Raw genomic sequence first — 26766 nt, 5'->3', positions numbered from 1 at the left:
AAACAAAATAATTGATTATTCGGTATTCAGAAAGTCTACTGCGCCTAAACCATCACGCCTCTCATTTAATGTCTGAACATATTCCATCAAAACTATTGAACCTGGAATCAATGGTGGCACCGGCAACGTTCACGGAGAAGCAAAGTCTCGTCCTTGACGGCAAATTCTTCTAAACATACGACTCATCCGTGAGAAGTAACTATCATCATCCCTGCAGAACACTGACTATAGATTCAGCTTTGAATTTGATCAGTTCTGCTAATTTCTCAAAGACTGGATTTAGATTATAGACCGTACCAATAAAATTAGCCTGAAATGGCTTTGCCGTTGCCCAACTATATGCATGGCTAGGAAATTAGAGCGGGAAAAAATAGTCATTTTTGCTGCTTCCATGGTTCTGCTCCACTTGTCACTGTAAAGAGAAGCGACACTGCAAATCAATACAAATTCCTTCTGAGTGATCACCTTTACCCTACAATGAAATGGCTCTATTCTGACGGACGTGGTCTCTTCCAGGACGACCTCGTCTCCGATCGCAAGACACGATGGCCTAGTGGATGATTTCATGAGGATATGTGTACAATCTATGGCATGTGTACAATCTATCGCTTTGGCAATCACCAGAGCCATACAGCATGGAAATTTCAACCCTAAATGAACATAGAGGAAGATTTTGGAATAAAAAAAAAGGTGTTCCAAAGACATGCCGAAAATGCGCCAAGATGCATTTGAGCATTTCTGTTTAGCTCATGGTTGCCAAAAACCTTACAAAGATACCGAGTCACGGTACTAATTGTCGAATTTAATCGGCATTAGAAAAAAAAAAAAAAAAAAGAATGACAAAAGGAATGTTGCTCCAGGGAGGCAAAGGGGGGGGCAAAGAGACACAATACATTTCCAATAACATCATATGCAGCTCCATTAAAAGTATTAAACTGTAGTGGACACAAATCAGGCAACCTGGCTTTCCGATTTGAGCCAAATGTTCACTAGAAGCAACATGGCACAAACTTTCATTCATCCTTGTTTTATCATCCATTGATCGATTCAATATAATATGCTAATATCTGGACAGCATCATGAGTCATACTGTACAAAGTTCACTAATCAGTGAGATTTTCACTACACGCTGATAAACATTTCCAACAGTAAGCATTTAATGAAGTGAATGAACTGAATTATTGTGTCTTATTTATCAATTTTTTTGTGAACTTACTTGTGTGCAAATATTTCACAACAGCAAACCAGTCCAACCAGAACCAAACTAAGTTATACTGGTCTCGAGCTGAAAGCATCACAATATACACCAAAAATTGAGAAATGTGCCTCCTAATACTGGAATGTGTTAAACCTCCCAGTAATGCAGCTCAGCCAACGCATCGTGTCGGCTTCCACAGACACACACAATTCTGGCTTCATTTAATAAATACAGACAGACAGGCAGACAGACAGACAGACGGACAGACAGACAGACGGACAGACAGACAGACAGATAGACAGATAGATAGATAGACAGATAGACAGATAGACAGATAGATAGATAGATAGATAGATAGATAGATAGATAGAAGTAATTCCTGACTAGATTCAAAGAAAGGTGATCAGTATGGGGTAATATACTATCATTTGTAATAATTGAACAAATTACAGTACATGTTTTAGCAAAACAGACATCCTAAGTGTCTGGAGGAACGATACAGAAGGTCTTTTCTCAATGCTGCTATTAGACTTTACAATCAAAGCTGCTCCCAGTGAACCAGTCACCATAATAACAATAACAAAGTATCTTGAACAACACGTTCAATAAATGTGCAATATTACCTGTGTGCAATATGCCTGTTAGCATAACTAATAACTCGTGGTCTCTTTTTTCTTATTTGTATTTATACATTGCGTTGTGTACATACTGTATTCTATAGTATGTCTCTATTCTTTTATATATTTGCATTTCTTTGCTGCTGTAACAGAGAAATCTCGCCACTGTGGGACGAATAAAGGTATAGTTTATCTCAAAACAGTGCAATTTACAGTATTATACTGTATAAATGATACAGTCTAGATGTCTGTTTGCCTGCCACGCGTAACTTAGAACGTTTTTACAAATTTGTCGTATCGCTATCATCATTGCACGATCGAAAAATCCTGAATTGAGGGGGTTTGTATTATAGCTCAGGAGCTCTTGTAGGATATGAACTGAGCTGGAATTTCATATAGAATGCTCTAATGCTAATGCCCCAGTGAACAATTTAGGAATGAATGAATTTGCATGAGGCCTGTTGAGCAGACGTTCAGAGAAGCTGACAATCACTGAAGCTTTTGCTGTGTTTAATATTTACGTTCATTAATTCTCTATTTAGTCTCAGTGAAAAGGAGGCAGAGGAGCGACTGCATTCCACTCATAAGGCATAACACAGGGCGAAACGAGCAGAGAGAGGAAAGAAGGAGGGAGATTCACTAGCAAATATACACAGCAGGAGATGAGCGGAAGATTTAATTTTCCAGACTATAGGCGGCCACGCTGCTCAACCGCTCATTTAATGTGGATTAGACTTTTTTTTGTGGAGCCTCGTTTGGCCCGATAATGTAATAAAAGGAGAATTATACTCACGTTAATTGTAAACAGTGCGAAAGCTCGACTTTATTGGACGGTTTATAAGAGCGTGGGCCGAACGATTTTGCGTCTGCCTTTGAAAAATGAACGCGCACCTTTTATATGCAACGTGTGGAATCTTCAGCTGAGAGTTTTGTCAGCCCTGCCGGAGAAATGGCTCTGTTTATGAACAACATATGCACATTATGCAGCGTGCTCAAAGTGAATGATTTCGCAATAGCTTTAAATGGATGCCGGTGCAAGGCAGAGAGCGAGTGAGCGAGAAAAAGAGAGTGAGAGAGAGAGAGAGAAGCGGAAAGAGAAAAGGCATCCGTGTGTGGAAAAAAAAAAAAAGACCTGTTGCAGAAAGCACTGTGGGCAAAACCAAAGAACACCCACACGAGCACGCCTGACTCATTAAACACACTGCACGGCTCTTACCTTTGACAACGCTTTGGCCCTGCAGCTGCTCCCGTGGGATAAACACGGTGTAGAAGTTCTGGGAGAATCCGGGTCTGCATGGATCCGTGGTCGGACCTCCAGCACTCCCCTGGGGAAAGATAAGAAGAATGGGAAAAAAAAGCCACCGTGAACACCTTCATGTTTATTTACATATATATGCGTCAACTATTTATTCAGTGATGCTTCAGTCCTTAAGTCTGCTTCATCTGCATGAACTGATCCGTTTCCACAGCATCATGAGCGTACAAACTCACTACCATGGTACTTGCCAGGCTGGATTTCTGCTGTCATTTCTATAGGTGCAATGCAGTCCAGTCCAAGCTTCACCATCTCCACTGGATTTGTCATTAATGTGACACTGAATGTCAGATGTTGAGTGAGAAGTTTTTAGGGTGTTTTTTCCTGATGCTTGAAATTGGGATCTCTACATTTAAATGACGTTACGCATAAGAATAATGAAAACGTAACACAGCAACATAGCATATGAGCTAATCTACATAGGGTGGGCTTTTCCTTTATTACAAAAGTGTCTCACTTCCTTTCTACAGTCTATCAGATAGTCATGTAACAGTGATCTCTAATTAACCAAGACACAGTTCTGTGCACCCAGATAATTGTTTTAATACGTTCGAACGGTGCCGGCATTTTCTGAATGGATTTTCATATCGGAAAGATTACACCTGATAAATCATGTGGGAAAAAAAAAAAGTAAATGTCTTCTCTCTCTTTTTTTTAAAATCTCACTTGCATTTATGACAGATTGCCACGAAACGTCCAAGAACGTAGTCCAATCGCCGAACCACGTGCCTCCAGACCGAGATACAGCCTTGTCAGCGCTATCACCGGCGTCTGCTATAAAACCGTGAGAAACTACGATGATCTTTAAAGAGGCAGCCTTGCTGGAGACGCTGCCAACGCCGGCGCAACAATGCGTGCGTAAGCAGAGCAATCGGAGGCCAGGAAAGGAATGCACTCGTGGCACGGAGCCATAATTGGGCACCTTGCTGCTGGTGCAAATCCCTCTTCAGGAACATTAACAGATGTTCCTTTGTGTTGGACGAGCGACACTGGCAAGCATGGATCCGAGTGAAGCAAATCAGCATGTCTTGAAATTCAAATCAAATCTCCTCTCGGAAATGAGGATACTATTAGGTACCTTATCACTGGGGATGGCAAGATGAAAAAAAAAAGCTTGATCATACTTTTAAATGAATAAAGCAGCCAGGAAAGTTACAGTTACATGTTTCACAGTCATCTATTTCAGGACAGGGTGTGTGGGTGTGTGCCTGTTCCTGCACACACTTGTGTGTGAACCCGACAACTGTCACTGTGTGTTATTCGACACAGATCACCTCTGAAAAACGAAGCCACGGATAAACCACATCTAACTCGAGGAACCGTTCAATCAACCCATCGATCGACCCGATCCAGCAAAGCTCTCAGTCTCGTTCTTATTTACAAGAGCCCAGAATAAAAGGGAATAAAAAGACCCTGTGACTGTGACTATACCACCCACCATGAATCTGCACACACTTCTGAGTGCTGCATCTTTCCAAACGACATGAATCCAAATGCATGCAACATTTTATTCAACACACTGCTGAACAAGGAGTGCATTAGTGCTGTGCTTGCATTTTGCAAAATATATCTCTTTTTCATTTAGATAAAAATCCTAAACATTTTTTGCAATCAGGGACCACTAAAGAGATGCATAACACGCAGGCGAGGAAAAAGGAGCCAACATTATTTGATTGCTTTCCAATCCGTGCACTAAGAGCATCCACGGCATGCCGAGAGCGCGCGCGCATCGCCGCATCCTCTGCGCTGGAGGAAAAAAAAAAGTGCTGGAACATCGCATCCCTGTACTGCAGCTCCACTACACACACGCACGCACGCGCGCGCGCTCGCGCACAGAAGGATTATGCTTATGTTTGTTTTAACGGCACGCGCATCTGTGACATACAAAACTAGTTTAGTCACGTGCAGGGAAGAAGCACCGGATGCACAAACAAATAACAAATGAAACACTAATCAAACTCGAGGAAAGGCTGTGATGAAGTGCTCGAGCGCGCACCTGAACTTCACTAGTGTGATTGCATTCAGTCTTACCAGTGAGCTTTTCAGCACTAAAGCGCACGCCAGAGGAAGAACAAAGCCGACTTTCATTTTCGGCTCCGACTCAAGCAGTTCCTCTCTGAGCTCCGGTAATTCCTCCGTGAAGCTTTTGGGATGGAGATGGACTGAGACTCGTGCGCTGGTTCGCCTCGCGTCCCGACTGCAGGTGGAGTAACGGAAAGGCGCTGTTCAACTCAGCATCACCGCGACATCACCCCTCCTACTGAAGAGCGCACATGGGCAAGAGGGATGTGGAAAGCCAAAAAGAACACAAAGCGTTTACACAGGGAGTGTGGAAAAGGACCATCTTCTGAGCGTTTGGAGAACCTGAGCAGCTTCCGCATATCTGCACTGCCCACAAATGCAAGAGTGAACAGAACGGATTGTCTTGGATAAATGAATCCCTCATTTATTATAATGGATGGATGAGCAATTTATGCATGGTGTACTAAGACATATGCAATCCAAGAGATTTTCATTCTTCAATCATAAAGTCAACCAGATTCCAAAACAGCAGCAGGCTTTTGCTCACTTTGGTCTGCCCTAAACTTTAAATTTTGAGTCCGATAGGCTGGTATTAAAGCCTGAAGCCCCTTAGTTCCTTTTTCCCGTTGAGCTCGGAGAACCCTGGTACACACTATACACTGCCCACTCTACAAATCAAAAAGTGAACAGAATTAAATGGATAAATTATTCTCTCATTTATTACAAGGGATGAATGAGGAAGGCTGGTCCGTGTGGTCCGATCCAACAGACGAGCTCCTGAAGCTCAAATTGTTGAAAAAGTAAATGCTGTTAATGCTCGAGGTCAGGACAGTTTTGGCAGCAAAAGGGGAACCAACACAATATTAAGCAGGTGGTCATAATGTTAAGCCTGGTCACTGGCCATAAAAATATGCCTGGTTGCTGTATATGGTCTATAGTCTGGTATAAAAGCCTGCATGTCCGCTGGTCCATTTGCAGTTGGAACCAGAGAACCCTGGTATACACTTTATGCCCAAAAGATTGTGGGCACCTCATCATCAAGCCTGTATGTTGACTTTTCTGATAGTGATGCTCCAAATAATGATATAGGATGCCATTATGTGCTACAACATTAAAACTAAGAGGCACAATCCAGCATGAAAATGCATCCGTGACTTCAACCCTAGTAAACAATAAACATTCAGATGAATCAAAATGCCAACTACATGATACCTGTGGATTCTAATCTAGTAGAAAGCCTTCCCAGAAAAGTGGAAACAAACAATACAGTGTATTTTAATCACTGTTCAGGAAATACAGCTTGTATACAGATTATAATAATATGAGATTAGAAATAAATTTTATTAGAGGGACAGCGCATGTAGGATGTTTTGGTGACAAGGTGAGGGAGGCGAGATTGAGATGGTTTGGACATGTGCAGAGGAGGGACATGAGTTATATTGGTAGGAGAATGCTGAGGATGGAGCCACCAGGAAGGAGGAAAAGAGGAAGGCCAAGAAGAAGGTTTATGGATGTGGTGAGGGAAGACATGCAGGTAGTTGGTGTAAAAGAGGCAGATGTAGAGGACAGGGGGGTATGGAGACGGATGATCCGCTGTGGTGACCCCTAATGGGAGCAGCCGAAAGAAGAAGAAGAAGAAGAAGATACAGATTATAATAATCTTCTTATTGCATGTATAGCACTAAAATATTTGCTGCTATGTAACCATTACTGAAGAGGGATAGGAACAGTTAGCTAGTTATGTGTAGTGAAGTTGATTTAAGCTTTAAATATATACATCATTTTCAGTTGGTTTTAAGGCTAAGAGTAAAACAAACTATTTACTTACAGCACCGAAACAAAAATTAGCATTAAACCATTAGGTTACTTTGCACGATGAAACGTTTTTCAAACTAGCGCATGCCTAATTCGCTAAATCATCAATCTTAGCTAGCAGGCTTTGAATCCAAACAAGCAGGAGCCACAACAGATAATGAGTGAAGGCAAAGATGATGGATTGAACAGGGGATACTGGTTGGAATAAATATGCAGCCACCTATAACTATAACACTTAATTACTTGTGATTAATGACAAAACTTTTCTATAAACCACCGCAGTGCATCTTACCTCAAACCGACAACAAATCAACTCCTTTTTCAAAGTTTCTGGCTGTTACCATAAAACTTCATGTACACAGTACCCACACTGTAATCTGCAGGTACAACACAATAAACACACCAATTAACAATATCATGTCAAATATCAATACTTAATCTTGTTCCTGGGAATTACCATGTCATCGCCAAGACTTACCTCATCCAATGTCTTCAAGATCTTGTTCGTATGGTTTATATACTACGTTATGGCCATGCATTAAGATCTCATTCCTATTATTAAACATTCTTTTTTTTATGAGGTAGGGATGTCACCAGTAAGGCTCTTTACCCTGCTAAAAAATCCAGCCTCGTCTGACAAGATACCAGCTGCCAAAACTCAGGCCAAGCTACTCAAGCTGGCAGACCGTCTTTGCCAGCTGGCAAGTGGTAGGAGATGGAAACATTCATTCATTCATCTTCACAACACTTGGAGTGAGGCAGGAATACATCCTGGATGATATGCACACACACACACACACACACACACACACACACACACACACACACACACACACACACACACATTAGCTGCAAATTAGAGTCACCAAACTACCTTCCAGTATGTTCTTGGAAAGTGGGATGATTAAAGTGAGAATGGAAATCAGACAACCTTAGAGGAACCCACACCAATACAGAACGAACATGTGACCACACAGACTTTAACCCAAACCCAAACTCAGGATAAAACCTGGGATTGTGGAGCTGTGAGATGGAAAGTATACCCAATTGCGCCATCATGCACCTGTTGATGGTAGAAGCATTTCTTCTGATCATTACCAGTTATGAGTAATACACAGTTTAAACCTGGCTGCATCCTAAACCACATAGAACACACTAAATAGTACGGGTAAAACAGTACACAAAATTCACGGTTTGGGACGTACCTCGGTTTTTGAGTCACGGTTCGGTTCAATTTTAGTACGGTTATGGGGAAGTAATGCAAAACATAAAATTGCTTGTCGTTTTTTTATTACCCGCCTTTAATATTATTACCATTTGTGAGCATCGGCAGTATACTTTTGGTTTGGTTTGTTTTTTGTTAAAAAAAAAAAAAGTAAAATATTTATATACAGGTGCCTCTAAATAAAATGTGAATATCATTAAAAAGTTAATTTATTTTAGTAATTTAATACAAAACGTGAAGCTTGTATTTCTAATTTATAGAAATACAAGAAATATTTTTTATAGAGATATAAATATTTATAGAAATATCCAATTATGGCTTACAGCTAATGAAAACCCAAAATTCAGTATCTCAGAAAATTAGAGTATTGTGAAAAAGTTCAATATTGAAGACTCGTAGTGTCACACTGCAGGTTTCCTGAGCGTTTAAATGGTGTCTCAGTCTGGTTCAGGCTACACAATCATGGGGAAGACTGCTGACTTGACAGTTGTCCAGAAGACGATCATTGACACCCTGCACATGGAGGGTAAGACACAAAAGGTCATCGCTAAAGAAGCTGCTGTTCACTGAGTGCTGTGTCCAAGCAAATGAATAGAAAGTTGAATGGAAGGGAAAATGTGGTAGAAAAAATGAAACGAAGCTCCTTCAAGAATTTGGGGAGATTCACAAAGAGTGGACTGCAGCTGGTGCGTCGAGTCTTCAAGAGCCTCCACGCACAGACGGATCCATGTGTCTAACCACTCCTGAACCAGAGAAAACATCAGAGGTGTCTTACCTGGGCAAAGGACAAAAAGGACTGGACTGTTGCTCAGTGGGTCAAAGTCGTCTTTTCAGATGAAAGGAAAGAAAATTAAGCATTTCATTTGGAAATCAAGGTCCCAGAGTCTGGAAGAAGAGAGGAGAGGCACAAAATCCATGTTGCTTGAGGTCCAGTGTAAAGTTTGCACAGTCAGTGGTGGTTTGGGGAGTCATGTGTGGAAGGAAATAAGGAAATCTAATAAATTGAATAAATAATTAAATAGCCACAAATTAAATTGATTAAATAAATACATGAGAAAAATTCAATTAAAGAGTTCACCTTTGTTAGACCTCATTTGAGTAATACAGATGTGTATATAAGTGTGTGTGTGTATTTTGTACTTTAAATATTGAATTTTCTAAAGATATGTTCTTAGTTGTTATATTTCAGCATGTCTGCGTTCATGCATTTAAGAAACATACAAGATATTGATTTATTTATTTGTTCAATTTAAATTTTTTTTTCCATAAATAAATTAATTCCTTCTATTCTTTATTCATTCATTATTCAACTGATATACGGAATTGTCAGGAATTTCTCCCTTTAAGAGAAATTCCTGATGCTGTACATATAACAACAAGCATCGAAAGAATTCATAGCGCTAGAATGTCATAAAAATGTTGGCGATGACAGGAAGTGGCAGCAAAAGATCAAAATCTGAGTTAGTCATTTGTAGGAGGTAGTCATTGTATCCTTTAAAGATAAATACATGAATATACGTTCATTGATTTTTTTTTTCTCGAAACAAGTGCAACAGCACCACCTCTGGTTGTAAGAAAAAGCACAGAATAATATGCTGAATTATAGCTGGGGCTGATTTCTTTCTAGCCCAGACTGTAGATCATGCAGTGACTATCATGTACCAGGTGATTATAAGTTCATATTTATTTAGTCTCAGTCAAACGTCAGTCTTTAGGCTAAATTTAATTTCACATCACATTCATTACCTCCAATTGAGCAGATAAATTTGATATTCTGTGTGATATATAATTTATAAAATGTATAATACGCTTAAAAGTCTTTGGAGGTGAAATGAAAAGTTGATAGACTGGAGAGACATTATCTAATAAAAGAACAGACCGCAGGATTGCAAACGTATGGTATTTAAACAGTTACTCCTTTTCCAATTAAAGGATTTGTGTTTAAAAGAAATATGGCATGAATTCAGGAGCGCATTAAAAAATTGGAACACGGACAAAACTCATAAATTCAGACGTCTAACTGTCTTCCATTGTGCCCCATATCATTCATATCAACTCATCGATGGCACCTTGTGATCTACTGCACCGCTCAACCCTCCTAATTTCTTTCTTAAGCTTTTCATAGACATTAGAGTTCAGATTTTATCTAACGGCACTATTAGCCCTCACTAACGTGTGTGTCCAAAAAACCCTGTGCCAAGTCATACAACATTTACCGGCTTGCCAGGGTGAGCTCCTGTGTTTGAGTTTGTTTTTCCTCTTCTATTTTTCTGTTCTTTACAAACTCATCTACAGTACTGACTAGTTCATTATCAAAAACGTGTGTTTCACCGACATACACTGGAAGGCAATAACGGATTTTGTGCAATGATTACTTTGGAATTGACTAGAGAAAAATAGAGGCGTGCTCAATGCAGAAAGGCGCTAAATCCCGCCTGCTGGCTATTTGTTTGCTAGAAGGAAATGACAGATGTTCTCCTTCCTATTGAGTGCTAATCACAAAGCATTCTCAATGTGGGTCCTGGCACAATTATAAGAAATTGAGATTAGGGCTGCAGTGTGAATTGAGCTTTGCAGAACATACTCTCCACCATTTCCTTCAAAGGATGTAGAAAACGATTGTCCTCTCACAGAAAAAAAACCTCATACATTCACGTGTATTGTTGTGCACTAAATGCAAACGACGAACCACTACATGTAACCTCATGTCACTGAGTCATGATAAATTATTTAACTACTATATATATTGGCAGCTACTGTATATGTTCCCTGGTGGTCTAGTGGTTAGGATGCGGCGATCTCACCCCCGTTTACCCCGGTCAGGGAACCAACCCAAGCCATTAGGGTTGCACAAGCCTTAGTGCCGGTCCCAAGCCCGAATAAATAGGGAGGGTTGCGTTAGGAAGGGGATCCAACATAAAAACATGAGCCAAATCAAACATCCGGATGGTCCGCTGTGGCGACCCCTAACGGGAGAAGCCGAAAGAAAGTTATATATTGGCAGCTATGAACAGATGCTCATAATGTGAGAAATTTGTGATGCAGCAAATCTTGCCTGAATATCGAACAGAAAAGATGCTCAAGACCATCTTAAATAATACAATTGTGACAGAATTCTGGGAGTCATTGGTTTAGGTGGAATAAAATCGCTTTTTGGCTACACATTGTCATACTAGCAGTTTTTTTTTACTTTATATTCTGCCATCGTTTCTCAGCATCTTGTAGCTTGTGGCAGCAAAGTTATAATTACCAGCATACAATATTTTATGTTCAAGAGTTTTAGAGAGAACAATTGAAGCATTTGATCTTTTCCTTTCCTTCGGCTGGTTTGTATTGATGATGATGATGATGATGATGAAGAGGTTTCTGGTGGATTTTTATTTGGTTGATTAATTCTGTGATATCCAACGCCAGCGATAACAATGACAACAAAAGCAAGTCACTCAAGCAGCTTTATTGACAGCTTCTCTTGTGAAAGGAAAACACTGTTAAAAAATTTGCATGAGGCCTTTACTTGCTTTCTTCTATCATTTTTTTACTGAAGTATATAAAAGAAAACATACGAGCAAAATCAAAGTTAAACGCTGTCTCAGGAAATAAACTCCAACTCTTGTGCTTTTTTCAAATAAAAGTGTTAAGATCTGACTCAAGTTTGGATGTACAAGCCGGACTTTACTGAATATTTATTATTTATTATTAATACACTATATGGCAAAAGTATTGGGACTGATTTTTTTTCCAGCCATATGTGGTTCTTTTACAAACTGTTACCGTCACTGTTAAAGTCACAAAATTGGCTTTGGATGTGGTAGCATTCAATTTCACTTGAATTTGGAGACTCAGACCTGTTCCAGCATGACAATACAGTGGAACCTCGGTTTACACACTCCCTGGTGTACGTATATTTTCTTATACGTACAAGAATATTCGTGAAATTTTACCTTGTTATACGTATGAAGCAGCCAATAAGTTTTATTAGATCGATTTGTAATAAACGTTGAAAAGAAAATAGATTTAAGGGAATCAAAAATTGAAAGTGTAAAAAAAAAAACATAGTCTAAGTAAAGATTGTGAAAGCCTTTCCGACATCATAATGGAAGGGGATTCCCCTCCTTCCCAGCAGTAGCCCCTATCCTCCACTCCGCCTCGTCTCCCTCACACCAGCACAGACTCTCCTAATTTTAGTTTATTATTATTACAATATACAGTTATACAACAAATATCACTTATTAATGTATTATTATAATGTATTACTATATATTGTAATTTATTTATAATTTTATATGAATTTTTTTTCGGGTCCTGGTACTTATCTGGAACGAATTACCCAAAGCCAGCTTCATGGAGAACCGCTTTACATGGGTTGGAGTGAAAGATCTCAACTAGCCTGCTATAAAGCGCTGACCTCAACTCTATTGAACACTAGTGTCTGTTGACTGCCCCCAGGTCTCATCACCTCACCTACACCAGCACCTGACTTTTCTAACGTCCTTGTATCTAAATGAGCAAAAATCAACAAAAAAAAAAAAATGAAATCTACTGGAGCATCTTCCCAGAAGCGTGGAGGATATTATAATTTGCGAAAGGGGACTAAATGTGAAACGAGATTTTCAAAAAGCACACAAATCTTATGTTCAGGTGTCCAAACTTTTGTCCATATAGTATATATCTGAATTTTGCAATATTATTGAAAGATGCCTAAATATTACAAAGCAAATAAAAGAGGATTTGCATCAAAGATTGCTTTAAAAAAATGATATCTTTTAGTAATGTTGACTTAAAAAACTAGTATATCAATATAGATATGCATATACAGTATTAATGCATTCAGTGGCGGGCCGTCAGGGCCAGCAAGGTCTTCTCTGCTGGCCAAAACACTATCAGAAGCATTTACATTTACAATCTATATTCTAATATTTGTTCCATGAAATTGTATTAATTTATTCCCAACAGTTTATTCTCTACATTTCGCAGTGTTTCTCTTGGCTGCACTGCTTCCAGTACGTGTATGTGGATGTTAGATTTTTTTGTCCAATCAGATTTCAGCCTCTATGTGCTGCCATGTCAATCTAATCTGCCCAGAGCCTTCAAAGTCAGTACTGCTGGCCTTTTTACCTCAGTCTCCTAAAGAAATACTGTAGCTCTGTTTTTTAACCAATCAGATTTCATATTCGTCTCACAGGGCAGCTAGCTGGCCCAGAATAGCGTCAGCATTTTCCGTCCTCTGATTGGTTGGTCAGAGGGAAACTGTTAAAGCCAAGTTCGCCACCTCCAGACCAGTGAATACGAGCGATACCACTGGATAACAGCCTGTGAGGAGCGGTGCAAATTATGAGTCTGCATCTCTGGTGAGTAGGTTGTATTTAATTAAATTATTAATGTTTTTGTCATGTTATTAGACAAATATTGATTCTGCACTGCACCAGATGATGTAGGTGGCACAGTTGTGGTTGTAGTGTAGAGGTTTGGAGTCTTAACTGGGTTTCTTGCTTTAGTAAAATGGTATTTACCCTTCATATGTGAAATGCCTCTCTCTCTGTAATGCCACGTGTTGATATATTGCGTTTTTCTATATTATTGATGGTTTCTACAATTGCGATGTGATAGTGGTGGTATAAAGAGATGGATTAAGTCGGGTACGTCCCCACTGAAGGCACAGGTACCAAATGCACGGCCCGCCACTGAGTGCATTATATCACATTGCAGTTACAGTAATTAAGAGTTTCTGCATTGTGCAGGTGTCACCATCAGAAAGAGTCTTTGTTAAACTCATAATTACCACTGATATACTCTGTAATTTGTGAAAGTGAAAGAATGGCTTGTAACACATTAAAATCACACAAGCCCGAAAAAACCTACAATGTTTACACGACTTAACATTGTGTTTTATTTTATTTAGAATAAATATAAAAAAAAAAAATAATCAGAAAATAGACTAGAATGGGACATTTCCTAAATTTGGTGATTGGTGATTGCCGATGCAAAATTTGGCACCAGATGTGCATCGTTCTACGTGCGGAATGTGTGAGACGAGCCTTCTAAAACGTCACGCCGTTGTCGTTTGCCGAGGGGCGGGGCCGATGACATCAGGTGAGGTCACCACATTACCCGGCATGCAACTTCCCTCGCCGTGCTGAGTGTTTAGAGGTGTCACACGCTGGTTTTGCCGGAGTTTGGCAACTTTACGCATTTCGTAGGTTTACGCCATCAATATACCACTCAACTGGCGATTCCCCTGACCGTGCCGAGCGGTTAGAAGCGTCACACGTCTGGGTTCGGTGTGAGCTTAGCAATATCGTGAGCTAAAGCTGTCCGGTGGGCGAGGCCTATGATGTCACATGATGTCTCTCTGAACACTTAACACTATGTATGTGAATTATATATGAAAAGCAATTTTCAGATCATATACCTTTTTTTTTTTTTACTTTGGTTAAGAATGTGGTTTGAATTTTCTACACATAAAAAGGTGATGCGTTCGATTGTGCAAAAATGTCTTCATAAAAAGCTCAATGTTTTATTTTCTCTACAGTCGCTGGAAAGTTTGCATGAGGCCCAGATGAAATTAATAGACTGCCGCGCTTCTTGCGTCCTCACAGTCCCTATATCTCAAGTTTCCAATCCCGATGAAGGCGAGTCCACTTCTATGTGAATCTCGCTGCTGGGATGTGCAGCGCGGACATGAATTATGCCTGAAAATGCAATTTCATTCATGACTAAGAGCAGGGATCTCTTGACATCAGGTGCAGCGATAAAAAAAAAAACACCTCTCGCGGCACGCTGCAATATGTTTCTGAGTAAGAGAGTCCCAAAGTCACCCGGAGCGAGCGATTCACGCCAGCTGCAACAGCAAACAGGAAAATGTGCCCGGAATAAGCAAATAATATCTCTGCGGTTTGCACTTCCCTCTCGCAGGAGACAGCAATAAATAAAAGGCTGTCACGCTCGCTATGCGTTTCATCTAACCGGAGACAAACGAGGGCCGTGTACAGATTCTTCTGCCTGACCTTTAGGCAGAAGTTACACTGCACAATGATTGCGTGATGTCCTCACGGAGACCGAGACACTGACAAATGATGCTGGATGTCATCTAATTTTCTTTTTCAACCCTTACGCTTGAAACACTTTGCTTAATTAAGCTCTCTCTCTGCTACCCTGCTGTGGGAGGGAAACACAGGGGGGGAAAAAAACACTGTATCTGCTACATATTTCAAAAGAACGAAACACAACGGAGACACGGGTACCACAGAGAAGTTGACAATTTTTCAATTACAGCACATCCCAACATGAACTATTCATCTCGTGTACTGTAACATTAATTTGCCGACACTAGGCATTTTAATGAATTAAGAATTGACGCCTCGTTCCGTTGATCTATTTATTATGATTACAAGACGGAAAACGTTACCATGTCAATATGCCATATAAATCCATGTGATTAAGCTAATAATGTAACATAAACCTGAAAGTGCGATTACAACCAAATGTACTTCTGATGTGGTAGAATACCTTCTAACCAATCATATTAAGGAAATTCAACAATGCGCGAATCTGATTGGTCAGAATATGTGCATTCATTTCATACATCTTCTAAATCATCTTCTTCTTTCGGTTGCTCCCGTTAGGCGTCGCCACAGCGTATCATCCGTCTCCATACCCCCCTGTCCTCTACATCTGCCTCTTTCAAACCAACTACCTGCATGTCTTCACTCACCACATCCATAAACCTCCTCCTTGGTCTTCCTCTTTTCCTCCTTCCTGGTGGCTCCATCCTCAGCATTCTCCTACCGATATACCCCATGTCCCTCCTCTGCACATGTCCAAACCATCTCAATCTCGCCTCCCTCACCTTGCCTCCAAAACGTCCTACATGCGCCGTCCCTCTAATAAACTAATTCCTAATCCTGTCCATCGTCGTCACTCCCAACAAAAACCTCAGCATCTTCAGCTCTGCTACCTCCAGCTCCACCTCCTGTCTTTTACTCAATGCTATGTCTCTAAACCATACATAAATGATATGTTAATATGAATGTATTTTCCTCTATAGCACAGTTCACGAACAAATATCTGTTTTATACAGTAAATCTTATAATCCTTGTAATGAAGTTTTGTGAAAGGAATCTTAATTGTAAACATTTTGTTTATGCTTTCTGTTGAAATGACTATTTTCTGTATGAAAGAGAGAACAAGAGTAAAAGAGATCAGAAACTGAGATCCGTGAGTCTGGTGGAATGACTGTTCATCGAGGTCAGAACAGGAAGTAACTTGACACTCGACATCAAAACCCTCACTATAATGCAACGACATGTCAGTCATTTTAAACACGAATCAATGTAATCATTGGGAACTCACTGAGGTCATGTGACATTCCATATATAAATGATGCTTTGTGTGTAACATGTACTGTATACAGTGTTCACAATAGTAGTACTAATAAACCTACTAATCGCTACATGTGTTAAATGCTGTATGTTAATTTCACAATTGTATGTTAATGTGTGTTAATTTCACAAAAATGGGTGTTGTTTTGCTATTGTTAGAATTGTGCTGACGAACTCTAAACATGCACAGCACTACACCTTGGATGCTATTTAGGACTAGAGCTTTTAAAGAAGTCGTGTAAGATCCTGAAAAAAACCCCCACCATGAATTATTAATCCAATTTATTAAAGCAGGTATAGATAGTGCTAGGTATATATCTTTAGCGACTGGCACCATACTAAACGGTTGCGTTTGATCGCTTTTTATGTTCGTTTAATGATGTTAATGCAGGCAATTCACCATAGTGTCGGCAGGCGTGCGTCCGAATGGCTATTTTTAATGCGGTTTTACCAAACTGTCCCTTTTAAACAAGCCTTATCGAGGACAGAGTGGTTATATAACCAGACACCTCTGGTCAGGGGAAGGAAGATAATTGTGCTTAAAATATCTTGGCTGTTTCAAGGGCCATTGAGATGTGTGAATTTAGCTCTTTAGATTGAGAGTCATTATGTCATGTGTTAGTTTTAATGACCTCTGTGACGTTTTTAAGTTTAGATACTTCAAATCATTAGGAAGCGTTTTTGTACGTGGCCAGCATGTATGATATATACATATGTATGACGTGCATTCTCTTTTTAAGTCACGTTTGGTTTAATTTCCGTATGGTTATAGGGGAAGAAATGCAAAACATAAAACTTTGTTGTTTTATAATCTTCTTCTTCTTTTGGCTTCTCCTATAAGGGGTCGACACAGCCGATCATCTGCCTCCATACCCCTCTGTCCTCTTTTAGATATATATATATATATATGGACAAATGACAAATGTCTGTGGACACCTAGGATTTGTACGTGTCTGTTGAATATATCATTCCACGTTTAACCCCCTTTAGCTGTTATAATTACTTTCACTCTTCTGGGAAGATGCTCTACTAGATTTTGGAGTGTCCTTGTAGAGATTTGGGTTCATTCAGCCACAAGAGTGTTTTTTAAAGTCAGGTACTGATATGGGGTGAAGAGATCTGTGGTGCAGTCAATGTCCCAGTTTAACCCAAAAGGTGTTCAGTAAGGGTGAGGTCAGAGCTTTATAGCAGGCCAAGCAAGATCTTCCATTCCAACCAATGTAAGATATATTTACACTAAGCAGGCATCCTGCTGGAACCAGTCTGCATCTTTTACTTTACATGAATGAAAAATTGAATGCAACCACATCCAAAGACATTCTGTCCAACTTTGTGGTAGCATTTTGAAGTCAGTTGCACAACCCATAAAACTGCACTATATAGCTAAAAGTGATGATGGCCATTACACCAACATATGACAGTTGGATATCCCATTTAAAAACAGTAACAACATGGAGTCCATTCCAGCAGCTGAGAAGGCATTCTAGGAAATTGTAAAGCATGGATGTGTCCAGTAAATCTTAATTCTACAGCAGGTAAAGACATTGTATCAACAATTTGGGCAAAACCAGATATAGCATAGCACAAGTAACCGTGACATGTCTCTGGAACTGTACTGGGTGTATGAAGATCATTCTTACGAAAGATATGCTGGTTGGTGTTCTAATGATAGCGATATATAGTGCTGTCCAAATTTTCCCTAAGTGTTCAAGAGGGTTTAAATCTGGTAGCTGTGAAGGCCACTGCATATGATTTACAACATTAATATACTCAACAAATCATTCAGTAATCCCTTGTGCACGGTGGATGGGGGGTAGGGAAACCATAAAAGAGACCACTCCTGCCAGGAGTGTGAAGGGAAATGAATAATTGCCTCTCATACCAGAACAAGACCACCCATGTATGCCTTCTGTAACCTAGGCTGTATACATACTGTATATATATAATACTGTAAATATATATATAGATAAAATGTTTCTAAAGTGAGTTTTCTGCTTTAAATGACAATGCTTTCATGAATCGGCAGAACGCAGCCAGTGCGCTTATAAAATTGCAAAGCTGTGTACATAAGAGAGGTAAAACAGTTTTTAAAAGCAAAAGGTGGACCTGTTTACTCTTTTCCGCATCTACACCTGTGCCAAGCATCAATCCGTACGACCGCATGTGGCAAAACTATTTATTCTGCACACCCAATGTTCAAACATTAAAAACGCATTTGCTTGTTGTCTGAAGCAAGAAGAAAAAAATATGCAAATGCAGCATTTTAACCGAAACCAATTTTGTAGAATTTGCCTTTTGGTTGGATGCGAGGTGGAGAGTAAATTAATAATACATGCGTTCCGGGGTGGGAGGGGCGACGCTGTTCGGCAGTGGCAGGCCTGTGAGTTCATACTGTCAAACAAAAATGCAATAATGCATAAAAATGTCATCTGAATAATGCAAAGGCGGAATGCATAAATAGTAGATTAGGTCTGATTTAATTACGCTGCCACAAAAGCCAAGCTTGGCATTAAACAAACAAGTGCAGGCAAGCGGAATGAGTCGGTTCAGTGTACACATGGCCTGGTGCAGGAGCCAAGAGGAGGTTAACACTCTGATCAAATGGAGCACAGTGTGCACAACCTATTTTGTTCTGCAGGCTTCGAGCCACTGTTTGTGGACACGTCGCTGCTAAAAACACACTGTGCTAGAGAGGGCTTTGTTTTAATTCTTCACATGTCAACGCTAGAAAGTAGAGGGTCTTATAAGCTGGTTCGCACCGTCGCTCAATTTGTATGAATATTCTAATAATCTCACGAGTGCCCTTAATTCCAAACGTCACATACCACCATTGTACCCAGAAGTACAGAATGAATGCCCATCTCCTTCCATTACAGCAAATACACCGAATTATGTGCAAGCTACAAGCTTACGTTTGGGTTTTTCTTTTTTTCTGTCTCTCAATGCTTTCCTGAGAGACCTAAAAGGATCAGAGAGTTAAACAAGCATGGAATAAAACATCAACTCGAACGAGACCAAAAGAATCCACCCAAAAGCAAAGCAAATATAAAGCAGAAGCGCTACTTCTCCTTGTTCCTTAAACAAAAAGAAGAAACCAAACGATGTAGATACATGGCATTACAGTTTGTCTCATTTCTTACATTTAATATCAGTAGTTCTGGGTTTAGTTTACTTAAAGCATCGTAACATTTAGATTAAACCTTATTCTAAACTGGTAAAAAAGCACGATCAATATTGTGCGTGCTCTGCTATTTACGGATTTTGAGTCTAGGTAAGTTGTGGCAATTTGCACATGAAGTTGTGATAAAGTTGGAAGAGTTACATTATTTGGCAAGCTGTGCATGATTATCTCCTTATTTCAAGACAGTATCTCATTATATTAAATGAATAACCCATTATTTTTACTTCACCTCATTATTTCAAAATATTATGCCCATATCTCATTATTTCACTGTAACTGGATATGTCAGGATACACTTTATGGACGAAAGTTGGTGGACACCTGACCATACGATTTGAATCTATTTTCTAAACATCCCATTTCACATTTCCCATCTGCTGTTATAATAATCTTCACTCTTCTGGGAAGGTGTTACACATGATTTTGGAGAGTTCTTGAGGAGATTTGTGCTTATTTTGGAGACAGGCATTAGTACTGATGTAGGGTGAGGAGGTCTGGGGTGCAGTCAGCGTCCCAATTCATTCCAAAGGTGTTCAATGGGGTGAAGTCAGAGCTCTGTAGCAGGCCACTCAAGATCTTCCACTCCAACCCATTTAAACAATATAATCTTTCAGCTTGTTGTGTGCACAGGGGCACTGCCATGGAACAGAATTTGGTCTCCTAGTTCAAATGACGGAAAACACTTCTGCGTCCAAATACATCCTATCCAACGGTGTACTTTTTAACTTTGTATTAACAGTTTGGAGCCACATATGGCTGGAAAAGTCGGGTGTCCCAATACTTTTGATGGGTAGCAAATAAAAAGAAAATGGCATAATGGCATCTTACATGTCTGCAAATAAACACTGTTACTAAATCAGTATACACTGATAAACTCTTATTCAGACAAATGAATAGAAATAAAGGATATAAGATTTGCATTAAATACTGTGATAAAATACCGTATGAACCTGAAACATGAACCTCAATGGGTTTCCTTCCAGTCCTATCCATATATATATATATATATATATATATATATATATATATATATATATATATATATATATATAAATAAATCAAAATTCCGGTTCAAGGGCATTATTTTAACCCACAATTTGTCTAAAAGCCCACTTGATGAAAATATAATGGATAGATAAGAGTAGAGAGGCCACTATGAATACAGTGAATAAAGTTTAGGGCTTTTGTTTTACATAATGGTCTCGGAATTTCATGTCTAGTGATTATTTTATTACCTGTAGAAGTCGCCAAGGTTTTTGGGGATTTTTACGAAACATGTCTGAAGCAAATCCCCAAACAGTACAAACAGCAGAAAAGTAGATCATTAATATTGTTACTATTTGCATGTTTCTGTTTCACTGCAATGAGCATTTGGTCAACACACTGCCTATGTCATGCTGCATTGCATTTATTTAACCTTCATTTCTTTTCGGTTTCTGTATAAGCTATAAGCATAACAGCTGCATTACCATAAAACTAGCATGTGGCATTTTATACGCAGGTGTTATTAACAACTTTGGTAGCCTGAAAACCCATAATCCAATTTGGTAGCTGAAAATTGAGCTCTCCGAGTCGTTGCGCCTGGTTTTTTTCAGCTCTGACCTGCTTTGCTGTTCATCTCAGGGAACATATTTTAAGCGCCCAGGCAGAGTGGGTGCAGGTTCGGCGGGGCGGCTAGCATGAGAAACGCGATCTGATTGCGGCCTCTTTGTGAGCGCCGAAATTCAATAGGAAAGCCTTAATCTTGCTCCTGCACCAGGCTCTGGTGAGAGTCAGAAGAAAAGAAAGGGAGCACACTGTGTTTCCCAGGCTCTAGCTAGCACTAGAGAACACCTTTGAAAGTGATATTCTGATGCTAGGCCTGGCGTGGAACACCATCATGCGAGCAAAAAGCAACCGTAGAACGCAGCTGACCTCTGCTTTACCTTTCCACCGAAGAATCAACGTTACAAATTCGATACAGATATCAGACATGAAACAGACACCAATATAGGGCCCAGTGTAAGGGCCCAGTGACACCATTTTAAGAGCTCCAAATTCTCATGACCCTGCCTGAACACTGAGTTCCAAAAATAAGTGCAAATAGTAAGTCAGATAAGTCAAAAATTGCATTTCAAATAATATTTTCATTTTATTTTCAACCCATTTGCGAACCAGCCCACATATAATCGGCATGGAGAATTCATTTACATGTTTTTCTGCCTTTAGTGCTTCTATACTCTGTGGTATTGGATTTAAACCAATGTCAGTGTGCTCGGTAGATTATGAGCGCACCCAAATATACGCTGCACGCACTGAATTTGACAAAGATTTTTATTTTGAACATAAATAATCCGCACCTGTCTATAAGCTGCAGGTGTCTACACTGAAACTAATGAACTTTACACAGGCTTTAACGAAAGACAGTGTCTGTTACAAGGCTTGTATCTAAACAGAAGCCTACCAAGAAAGTCCTTGTTCACTGTCTTCCTCCTTCCTTTCACAACTATTTCTCTCGAGAGTTTTTCTTTTGGCATCGTCGTGTGTTTAAAAATCACCATCGGTGAAGCTTTTCTCCCGATGCCGTGCAGCTCAGAACACAGGTGAAGTGCGTGTTTTCATGCCCGGTTGTTTTCAGCGTGACGAATGATTCGTATTTCCTGTTGACAGTCCGAGTGAGCGGCAGGTCAAACGTCAGAGGAACATCATCCATATTTATGATGTGGTGCGGCCCGATTCAGTGGGAGCGCATCTGATTTAATATAAAGACTTTCATTGGTTCACCTGAACCCGTTCCACAATTTCATTGGTCTAATGTTATGGGGCTCAGTTTTTTGGCGGCAGGAAGCTTATGAAACCGGGAAAAACACATGAAAAATCTATATATTAGCCGCTTCGTTGTTTAAGCCGCGGGATTCCAAGCGTGGGAAAAATAGTCCGGAAAATACGGTATACATATATATGTAATATGCCTATTAAACGTTTACATGCCAATGCCTGGTGTAAAGGCCGTTTTGATAACATTACAGAATTATAGATGTGGTGCTGCTGTGGTCTAGTGTAAAACAGGTTATATCTAAACTGCATGAATACTAATGGAATTTTAATAATAGTTTTATTCATTATTTTAAAAAATTTCTAAATCCAGTTTTGCCAAACCCCACCGGCATCTCAGAAAATCTCAAACTATGTTTTTCTTTAGAAGAATTCTCCCATTTTTTTGACGAAACCAGAGCGTGTGTATTTGTATCATGTGCCTTTTGAAAAAGGACCTGCTCTTTATAAAGGGATAAGTATGAAATGCTGTGAGATGTGAGATGTGAAGCACCCAGAAGCTGCAACTATGGCACTTGCAAAGTGCTAACACAGCATGTGGAGGGAGGGAAAGAGAGAAGGAGGGAAGGGGAACCGAGCCAAACTGTAAAGAGCAAAAGTGCAAGTTTGAAAGGGAAAAGAAGAGGAAAGTGAGACAAAGCCCAGAGTGGAATCGGATAGGAAGCCTGGAGAAAAAAAATTGCAAGATTCGCACACAGTCACAAGGGTAATGACTTGAGCTGGAGTTTCTGCAGTGGTTTAATGAGGCCTGTGAATAGACAGTAATTATTTCTGCGGTAAAGCCAAATGTTTTGTGGTAAAAACTAAAGACAACGGTAAGCACTGGCCTTCCCTGTGGCTGACTCATCACTGATATTAGACACAGAAAACATGTTTCTATATTAGATCCGCTCTCATGAGAATAAGGCATGCCATTACTGTATGTTTATTAAAAGTAAACATGATGCGACTCACAGGCTGCCGAGAACGACACGGGAAAACGAAGACGCGTCGTTCATTAATATTCCTAGGTTCAGATGCATATTCATTAGGTGCCCACCTTTCATTAACTGCAGCTATTTATTTCCATGCAATCCGACTCATCCATTATGCATTCCATAATCCATGGACATGTCCACTTACTCACTCATGCATTCACTTACTCGTTCATTACACATTCTTTCATTTGGTGGAACATGCAAAGACGTCAATGTCACATCACTGGCTTTGTTCCAGTCCGGAAAAAAAATCTGTTCGGAGCCACGCTTTATAATTCCTATAAACCAAAAGCTCGAATAAAAGATCCATCTCAGAGCATCATCATTCACCCAGACATTGTTCTTTAAATACTATAAGCCTAAGATCACCAGAAATAAAGACCTTCTCCTGGCAAACATTCACAGTATAGTGAACGGCCATGTGAAGAGCTCTTCAGTTCAACAGCGCCTCATTCTCCAGAAGGAACGTGTCAATCCCGAGATTCGACTCAATTATTCGCTTAAACGGAACATCATGTAGGAACAAAACACTTCATTAGACATCCGTTCGTATCTGCTAATGACAGGCTTTAAGGCATGCATACTTCTGATTATGCATGGAGATTTCCTGGTACCGCTGATATAAGGGACATAACGTTTATTATTCTGACATTATAGATAGAGGGGGGAAAAAGAATAGTGAACATAACCCAGGAAGCTGATTATTTCTGTATTCACTGTATATGCATAACCCTGTCTGACACATTCTGTTTCACTTTTTTAAGTTTCCTGCACTCTGCTGCTTTCACTGCAACCTTCACTCTTTTGGGAACGCTTGTCACTAGGTTTTGGAGTGTGGCTGTGGAGATTTGTGGAGTTTGTAAAGGTTGAGCACTGATGCCGGGTGAGGAGGTCTGGGGAATTTCATCCTAAAGGTGTTCAGTGGGGTTGGGATCAGAGCTCTGTGCAGACCACTTAAGTTCTTAAACTTCAACCTTGTGCACTATCATGCTGAATAAGGTTTCGGTTTAATTTTATAATTTAAGTGTAATACTACAGAATGCAGACATTACGAACAGCGGTGGATGACGTTCACATAACATGTAGTAAAAGTAGAGATTCTTACTTTCGGTTTCTCCCATTAGGGGTCGCCACAGCGGACCATCCGCATGTTTGATTTGGCACATGTTTTTACGCTGGATGCCCTTCCTAACGCAACCTATATTTTTAATCCATTCGTATATAAACAGGAATGACTGATTTTGCAAAATGTAGTTGAGTAAAAGTACGATATTTGACTTTGAAATGCAGTGAAGTTAAAGTCTCTCTAATTGGAAATTCTTGAGTAAAGTACAGATACGTCAAAATGGTACTTAAGTAGAGTAACAAATTATATCTACCTCCTTACTGTCCACCGCTGATCATGGACAACTATGTGATTCAAATTGTGTGCTATTGAACATGTGCGATTCCTAACAGCTGTATCCCCAGAGACTCTGGACAATCACTGTGACTCTCTACTAATCAATTTGTCTTTCTTTCATCCTGCCTCTTCTATTTACTCCTGTATCCCATCATGCAAAACATACTGGCCACCAGTTAGAACGCCTCAAAAGAGAGATCGGCCTGACAGTGCACATACTAAGATCATAGTCTATGGTACAAAGAGGCACTTAAGAAAGCCAAGAATACATATTACACCACTGCCTGCAGTAATGACTGGGGAAACCCTAGAGTCTTTTCTACTTTCACGTATTGCGACTCCTTTATTTGCCCGAACTGTGCTGTAAATTTTCCAAGGTTTTTAATGAGAAAAATATCTAAACGCAGTTTCAGCATACCTCCTGTCCATGCAAATGAGCTATTTCACCTTCCCCTACTGTTAATGGAAAATTCTCTAGTTTTATTCTTCTGCCATTTGCCACCTGGATACTATGTCTGCTCCTCCAGTCATGTTTCCCTTCACCGTGATCACTTATAACTTATCTGGCTCTATTGTCTAAAAACCTGAACCTGGCCGCAATTACCCAAGTTCTTAAAAAAACAGGACTTGACCATAAGTCATTTCAGGCCCATTTATAGCTTGCCTTTTTTTTGGCAAACTACTCCATCATACAGCAGCGGCTTAGCACAAAGAGCATTTAGCCTTCAGTGACCTGTTCAAGTAGTTCAGTCTTGGGTAAAACAAACCACATCACTGGAAGTGCACCTGTCAGGGTTACAAATGACTTGTTGGTTGTGGCTGATCATGAGTTGCTGAATTTGTTCTGCTGGTTGGCCATAGTACAGTTCTACATAGTACGGTCCTCTCATGGATTCAGTCTTATCGCTCTAAAAGTCTGGGTCAGTTGAGGTCAGACTTGTCTCAAAGCTTTACATTTTGTTTTTAGTGTTTCTCAAAGCTCATATCAAGGCCTAATATTATACCTTTTAAACATGCTCTCTTTTGGGAATAACATTAGGAGGCATGGTCTAACATAAAGATGAGGTGGGGAGGTTATAGCTTAGTGGTTAAGGCATTGAACTTCGATTGGAAGGATTGGAAGGACTGGATCTGAAACTTGTGAGTTCACATCTCAGCCACACCAAGCCACACACTACTGGGCCACCATGAGACAATTAACACAGTGACTGAAAAGTACATTGTCCATTTACTAATAAATACTGTAGATTTGGTGATTTAGCAGCATCCAGTCCCTTTGTATTAAGTAATTCAATTGCTTGAGGAAAGAAGCTGTTGCAAAGACTGTACATGACGCCCCGAAAGCTTTAGAAACTTTTTTTAGATGGTAGGAGGGTAAAGATTGTTTGTTTGTGTGTGTGTGTTTGTGTGTGTGTGGTCAGTCACAATGCTGGTGTCTTTGCAGACACAGCGTGTGGCAATGAGTATGCCTGACTTTATTACATTCACCACAGCTCAGGTTCAAATCATTGCTGTCACTGTAGACACCACACAGTCATTTAATTCACATTTGAAAAGCACCACTAAACAACTCTGTCACAGTTCCTCACTTCAGACATGAATCTGTTTTTTGTTGGGTTTTTTTCAAATGCGGATGTGTGTCTAGCTTGCTGCATTCGTACTTACAAGAACACTCACTCAGATCTTCTGAAACAGTTGCAAACCTGCAGTTGCAAGTGTTTCCTGTTTTTTAAATAAAAACACAGCTGCTTTTCCTCTTAACTAAGTACTCTGTATATTTTTATTTTATATATATATATATATATATATATATATATATATA

General features: G+C 39.8%; 1 protein-coding gene across 5 annotated transcripts in view; it reads right to left on the bottom strand.

Moving 5' to 3' along the window:
- The window catches only part of cdh4 (cadherin 4, type 1, R-cadherin (retinal)), a 412242-nt gene that overhangs the window by 192634 nt on the left and 192842 nt on the right, over window positions 1-26766 (bottom strand). For 3 of the 5 annotated variants that reach the window (XM_046875037.1, XM_046875039.1, XM_046875038.1), the window contains one exon: window positions 3032-3140. In XM_046875037.1, the coding sequence (XP_046730993.1) occupies window positions 3032-3140 (109 nt within the window). Of the gene's footprint in view, window positions 1-3031; window positions 3141-5161; window positions 5434-26766 lie in introns of those variants that run through there. The other 2 variants (XM_046875040.1, XM_046875041.1) reach the window with 1 other exon arrangement.

This window comes from Silurus meridionalis, chromosome 19 (genome assembly GCF_014805685.1).
Source record: "Silurus meridionalis isolate SWU-2019-XX chromosome 19, ASM1480568v1, whole genome shotgun sequence".
NCBI classification, from domain to species: Eukaryota; Metazoa; Chordata; class Actinopteri; order Siluriformes; family Siluridae; genus Silurus; species Silurus meridionalis.
This window is presented reverse-complemented; position numbering and strand designations above follow the sequence as displayed.